This window comes from Carassius gibelio, chromosome B21 (assembly GCF_023724105.1).
Source record: "Carassius gibelio isolate Cgi1373 ecotype wild population from Czech Republic chromosome B21, carGib1.2-hapl.c, whole genome shotgun sequence".
Classification (NCBI taxonomy): Eukaryota; Metazoa; Chordata; class Actinopteri; order Cypriniformes; family Cyprinidae; genus Carassius; species Carassius gibelio.
The window spans coordinates 17207114-17213905 of NC_068416.1; the positions used below are offsets into that span (position 1 = coordinate 17207114).

Sequence of the window (6792 nt, forward strand, 5' to 3'; positions counted from 1 at the left end):
TCCTGAAATATATATATATATATATTTTTATTTCTGGTGTTTTAAACCAGTGCTTGCATAATGCTTTGACTCCCAATTCAACATTTTGCCCTGTTGTGTATTTCAAAATATTACGTATTTTTCAGGTTGCAATTTCAAAAATGTTTGATTTCTACATTTACAAAATACTTATGTGCACATTTGTCACAACAGTATTCCAAAAAAGTTTGATTAAATGTGTTTAACAATAAACTGCATCTCATTTCTAGAACATTATACACCAACAGATGTGACGATATTATGCTGGCGTATCTGGGTGGGAAAAGTGTTTTAATGTTATTTCTGAAGGCTGCAAACAAGAGTGTAATTTAAGTAAGTTATATTGGTATATATACTAATATAACTGACAATAAATATACATTTCATCTGCAAACCGTGTCATCCCTTAAAACTCAGTTCTTAAAGAACCCACTGTCCCATCAAAGTCTGGCCTTAAAGATAATCATTCAGTCCTCAATAAATAAAGAGTTTGATGTATCAAAGGATTTAATCAAGAATGACTGTTCGCAACAGGTCCTCCTCATTTAAGCTGATTGTAGCAATGGCACCATCATTAAACTCAAAGGACGTCCCACCATCCACCACCATGCAGGCATCCCAACACCTTGAGCGGACACAAACCCTACCGAAAACAAGAAGAGCATGAGCACTGCAGGTTTTCACAGCATTAGCTTTCAGCCTTGTTTGGTCAAAAACATGGAGAAATAGTTAATGCATTAGACAGTAAGCAACCATGTTACAGTATTTATTATTAAAGGGGGGGTGAAATGCTCGTTTTCACTCAATATCCTGTTAATCTTGAGTACCTATAGAGTAGTACTGCATCCTTCATAACTCCAAAAAGTCTTTAGTTTTATTATATTCATAAGAGAAAGATAGTCTGTACCGATTTTTCCCGGAAAAACACGACCGGCTGGAGGCGTGACGTGTGGGCGGCGCTAAAGAATCACGAGCGCGAGTAGGCTTTTGCGTTGAGAGAGTTTGGAAGTTGTGACATTTACCGTGAGGACAAAACAAACCATGGCTAACAGTCAGATTCAGCGTATATTTATGATCCAGAATCAGATCCAGAGGCTGAAATTTAACAAGAGCAGCATCAGCAACAACGTCTCTATGTGGTATGCATTTACTGAAACTGTATATATTTGCTTAGCGGTTTTGGAAAATGACTAAGTTCCACTGTCGTCTTTTTTTTTTTTTTTTAAGCTGTACATGTGGAAAGTGCAGTTTGATGACAACATCGCATGTTGTTTACTTGATGTGCTTTAGCGCCAATAGCTAAGTTAACAACACAGCGATATTTGAAGCAGTTTTACTCACCGCATGTGGTTCCAACACACAATCGTGACCCTTTTCGTTGGGATTGCATTATCCTTAAGAAATAAACGATGTGCAAATCCGGCTTCAAACTGGACCTTGTTTGTAAAACAACCATCTTCGAAATGCAGGGAACAAACACAAACACTTGCACAACTCCGTTGATGCTCTGTAAAAATAAACTCCATCGACTGGTCTCTTACTGCCATTTCTCTTTTGGTAATCTGTGCAGGGTTGTCTTGCCCTGGCAACCAAAAACACACTTCTTTTGTGACATTTCACGACGCTCTCGCTCTGATCAGTGAATGCCTGTTGTGCTCTCAGTGCTCTGCTATACGGGAGCGCGCGCTCTTCCGGCAGACTTGCCCTCAGGACCCATATAAGGAAGTTCCGCTCCATCTAACGTCACACAGAGCCATACTCGAAAAAAACTTTCCGAAACTTGTGACAAACCGGAAGGAGTATTTTTGGAACAGAAATACTCTTCAAATGTACAACTTATTTTTTTAAACTTTGTCCATGTTTAGCATGGGAATCCAACTCTTTAACAGTGTAAAAAAACTCAGTATGCATGAAATAGCATTTCACCCCCCCTTTAAAAATGTTCATGTTTGTTCATAGAAGACTAATATTGTATTAAATTATTATAAAATCATTTACTTAAATTTATTTATTTAATTTTACAGTTGTGAAGATGGAATTTAAAACGCACTTTTTGGCAAAACCTCTTTGTCGACTATTGGAAAATACTCTGTTGACTATCGGCTCTCTTATACTGAAGAAAAGTGTGTCCTCCTCTGGGCTGAAGATCAGGGATTTGTTGTATGTTTCAGTCACTGAACACAAAATAGGGACTAATTAATTAAAATGCAGAATATTCATTTTATGAATTACAAAAATGTCATTTTAAAATACAAATGATATATGTTTCAATCACTGAACATAAGGATAAGAAACACTTAAGAAACAAATCCCAGAATCTTAATTTTGTAAATTTAAAGGAAACAAAAAAGCCATTTGAACACACACACACAAAAAGATTGTATTTTGAACTCACCACTTGCAATGAACTCCCGATTTAGAGGAACATCCAAACCGGTTTTTAATTTACCTAAGATAGAGAAAAGATGAAGATTGTGCCTGTAGTAGCTGATGATTTTAAACTGTTCTGTCATAGAACATAAGTAATGCAGAATGTTTACAAATTGTTTTAGTGTTTCTAACCTATTCTAAGGACATCCTCCACTGCCTGCTCCACAAGCTTATTAATATTGTAGGACCTGGACAACGGAAAAAAAATGATTTGGTAATCTCTTGCCTTTTTTTATGAGGTGTTGTAAGATCACTTCAGTAACTCACCAGGCTTTAGATCCAGTTCCAGTGCAAATGCTGAGGCCTGAGCTCTTCTGCTTCTCCCACGGCCCGTCGTCGATGGAGATTTCATAGTATGAAGCCCTATGAAGCGAGAGGGTAAGATGAGGTTTGAAGGATTTATACTTCAACCTGTGGCAAACAGAAATCCACAAGTAAGGGGAGATGGGGCGATGCATGGAGTGAAGGAGGACAAGTGGTTGATGAAATGTTCGAGGGGTGCGACTGTTCCCAAAATGTCACAGAATGGTGGGCAGGGGCATATACCTGGAGGACAGGGACTCCCCAATGAAGATCTCATTGAGACCTCGGACAGGAAGCAGATGAGGCTTTTCAAGACTGTTATGTGTCATACCTGTCACAAAAATATGAGAGCATTGTTATTTTTCTGTAGAACACAAAGAAAACACAAACATGTTCAGAGCAAAACTTTCTTAGAATGTAATCAAAGCTGTGTGCAGTGTTACTGCCTTTAAAGAAAGTTCCCCTCTAAAATAAAAACGTCATCATTTCCTCACCCTCATGTAGTTTCAAACCTGTATGATTTTCTTTCTTATGGTAAACAAGAATGCTGAATGCTGGTAATTAAACAATTGATGGTCCTCATTGACTTCCATAGTATATCTTTCACTAATATCGAAGTCAATGGGGACCAACAACTGTTTGGTTTTAAAAATATCCTTTAAAATATCTCATTTTGAATAAAACACCTAACCAGGAAAATGACTACAGAATGTAATATATATATATATGTGTGTGTGTATATATATATATATATATATATATATATATATATATATTTACAATTTTGTAAAACTGTTGATACATGCTATTTTATAAAACTATTATGAAAAAAATGCAGGTGCATTAAACACTCTAATTCTCATGATTGAAATACAGTAATAAAATTAATCTTTTCTCCTTCTTTTGCTGTGAAATATGGCCTAGACATTTTTTTGATATTATTTGTAAGACTCTGAAGTCAGAAGAGCAGCACAGAGGAGAGTTGTATTAAGACAGTAATGATGCGTACTGCTCTGAGTGTCTATAGTGATGCGGTGCGCCTTCTTGTGCTGCTCCAGGCTCAGCTGCAGCTCATGCAGGTCCACTGGAGTCGGGTTGATCCCGGTGCCCTCCAAGTACATACGGATGCGCTGACGCCACTGCCACCTAGCAAATAGAGTAACTTTCTTTAAAAAAAAAAAGAGAAAGGAAAGACATAGGGATACATCATAGAAGATTAACATAAACATTTAATCAGTTTATAAAGTTAGCTGAGGTGGATTATATTTGTATGTCAGGTACTAATCATCAGAATTAATGGATTTAATTCAGTTATATTCAACTATAATTTTAGTGGACAAATTTAATTGTTAACACACATTTAATTGTTTCTGAGCAGCCAAGCACCTCCCCCAAGAAGAAAACCAATCCTTATCCCATAAGAAACAGTTATTAGCTAGTAATATTAACTTTCCAGTGGGGTACACAGTCTATATCAAACTTACTTTTAATAAGAATGGCTCACTTGAACTAAAACTTCTTTAACAAGAGGGAAAAGTACTTTTGCTGAGTATTTCTGCAAGAGAAGTGGAAGAAAACAACTGACTGCAAATTGGATAACTGCTGATCGTACCAACCTGAACTCACCCTTCCTGAGTTTCTGTAAGGCCTCTGAAAAGGCATGTGTATAGTGCACAGGTAAACACAGGTGACCCTCTGACCTATAAAAACACAGCTACATTATAAATTTATAAAACAAACAGGAAATGTCAACTCATTGTAGGATAGCTTTTATTACCTTTCTGGGTCTGTATTGACCCCCAATACAGGTTTGTTCTTATCATACACTTTACTGGCAACTAGCAGCATGGTGCCATCACCTGTGAAATAAACAAGGCGGTTTGAATTGTACAAAAGAGAAAAGTAGTACATGAAATTTTTCACGTGTCAACCAGTGCACAGTTAAAATGCTCAAACCTAAAAAGCAAATCCTGAGCTTTACCTCCAGCAGAGATGATGGCATCGGCCCATTGTACGGTGTCCTCATCATACTCGCCTCTTTTGACAATGCGCACCTCAATCCCTTCTTTCCTACAAAAATAAAAGAAGGGCAATTTTGAAAATTGTTTCAAAATTAATTCAAATCCTGTTTGAATTAGTTTCCATTTCTGAACATCATCATCTTACTGTAGGCTGTCCACGATCTGTCCAACATTGATGGTGTGTATATTGTGTCTCTCCAGAAGCCCACTGTAACTGGATCCTTTCAGGGCAAGCTGTGATGACAAGTAGAAGACAGGATTAAATATCATAAATGGTGTAATTCTTCTTAAAAAAAAAAAAAAAACTGTATATTGGGGTGTTAGTTGGATTTGGACCCTGGACTTGGCATTGTTGGTGACCTTTTAAATATTTAAGCCTATTTTTCATGCTGCTGAATCAAACTGACAATAGTAGATAATGTAATGTGTAATATGAATGATCTGTGAGCTATGAGGTTGTTAACTGATATTTGCTTTTATTGAAGCCATCGTCCTGCCAAAATTGTGCCAAAATAACTCTTTAGTGCCTGTACACTCCCATGAAGCACAACAAACAATATATGCTGAATTTAGAAATGCATAAAAAAGTAAACTATTATTGTTTCTTCCATAAAAGAAGTTGTAAAAACAGCAAGAGTAGAGTGGCGGTTTTCATAAGCAATCAAACTACTTGACTATTTTTGTATGCATATTATGTATATTTTGCAGTAAAATCAATAGTTAAATATTTCTGCATCATTTTTAGTTTGATTGCTTTTGCAATGCTTCATAGTACTGTAGATTGTAATACTTTTTTGCTTCAAATCAGTCTGTAATGTGTTTCACCTCGAAACTGGTTGCTTCATGGCATAAAACTCTTTAAAAATACCTTTATTTATTATTTTTATTATTTGTAAATCCCCTTGGGAAAATGATAGGGATAAATAATTCCTAAACCAAGGCTGCTGCAAAAGTGGGAGGGGTCAACTTTTAGTATGCAAATATTACAATAACCTCACCGTCAGTGGATAGATTTTGTTTTTAGATTTAGTAACAAGACAAACCGATGTTTTTAGTCAATGCGCAGAGATTAACAGGTGTATTCACTTCTTCAGAAGTGTCTGCTTACCAGCTGTTTGAAATCCTCCTCCGACAGTCCCGCATAGCGATATCTCTGCTGCTCGAATTCATATCGTGTGGTTTTAGTCACAACAGCCACCTTCGCCGGTGTAAAGCCGCTTTCAGCTCGCGAGGAAACTTTACACGCGGCGGTCTGATGAAAACACACACGACTACAACAGCTCCCAGTGAAACCCGCCACTAGTGGATTTCCATAGGAAAGAGATTTTCTTAAGGCTCGGGATAGCATATTACTCCCGCAAAATAATATTGGGAAAATAACCGGAAACCAAACAATTAATTACACCATGAAAAGTGTCAGTCATTCGGGGCTTTAATCCTGCCCTGTCAAAACTACTAACTTACCGCGAGAAATCTATTAAAATGGCTTTACGGGCTTCAAAATGCTGCTGGTGTTAGGCAAAGTAAATAAAAGCAATGTAAAGTCTACTAAACACACAAGACTGGTTTAAATAAGGTGGTCGTAAAGTGTTAATGTAGTTGATGGAAGCAGAATCATTCAGTGAGTGACCAATGGCAAAGCACCTAAGGCTGTGGCTCTGACTAACGTTAGCAGGTTATCACCCGCTGGTCTCGTAGTTTTGCAAGTGCAGGTCACATTTGCTGAAGTTTTCGTGCACGATGCCCTTAAGTGTATGTGAACAGCTAACAGTTAGCTGATTACAGCTGTCAGTTGTAGCATGCCAAACTGGCCACCAACTCTACCTCTCCAAGCGCGGTGAGCAATCACATCCCCGTCTATATTAACGACAGAGAGCGCGAGTCTGAGCGATCTACGGAAACCTGACGTTTAGCGTCTTCCTATATGCAGAACTTCAAATCACAAACTTGAGGCTAATAAAAACATCAGATCCCACACTCACACGTGCCGCCATCTTTAAAGCACGTAGCGCTGACTCGG

The 6792-nt window shown here is 37.6% G+C and overlaps 1 protein-coding gene across 2 annotated transcripts; it reads right to left on the reverse strand.

Moving 5' to 3' along the window:
- Nucleotides 1–290: 290 nt before the first annotated feature.
- Nucleotides 291–6792, reverse strand: LOC127986260 (NAD kinase 2, mitochondrial). 2 transcript variants are annotated; one of them, XM_052588527.1, is made up of 12 exons: nt 5881–6792; nt 4918–5006; nt 4733–4821; nt 4529–4610; nt 4368–4451; nt 3761–3897; nt 2995–3082; nt 2716–2859; nt 2581–2636; nt 2414–2467; nt 2069–2192; nt 291–661 (listed from the first exon to the last, which is right to left on the reverse strand). In XM_052588527.1, exons 1-12 carry the CDS (start codon nt 6118–6120, stop codon nt 526–528), a joined length of 1323 nt encoding a protein of 440 aa, XP_052444487.1. In that variant the 5' UTR covers nt 6121–6792; the 3' UTR covers nt 291–525. The 2 variants fall into 2 exon arrangements, with proteins under 2 accessions (XP_052444487.1, XP_052444488.1); XM_052588528.1 differs by having other exon boundaries at nt 2716–2811; nt 5881–6791.

Excerpts from the sequence above, each read along its gene's own strand:
- LOC127986260 (XM_052588527.1), bottom strand. The coding sequence starts at position 6,120 with ATGCTATCCCGAGCCTTAAGAAAATCTCTTTCCTATGGAAATCCACTA. Across the intron at positions 2,468-2,580 it reads GGAGGATGTCCTTAGAATAG|GTAAATTAAAAACCGGTTTG; the intron begins GTTAGAAACACT and ends TCTCTATCTTAG. Across the intron at positions 2,193-2,413 it reads TCGGGAGTTCATTGCAAGTG|TGACTGAAACATACAACAAA; the intron begins GTGAGTTCAAAA and ends TTTTGTGTTCAG.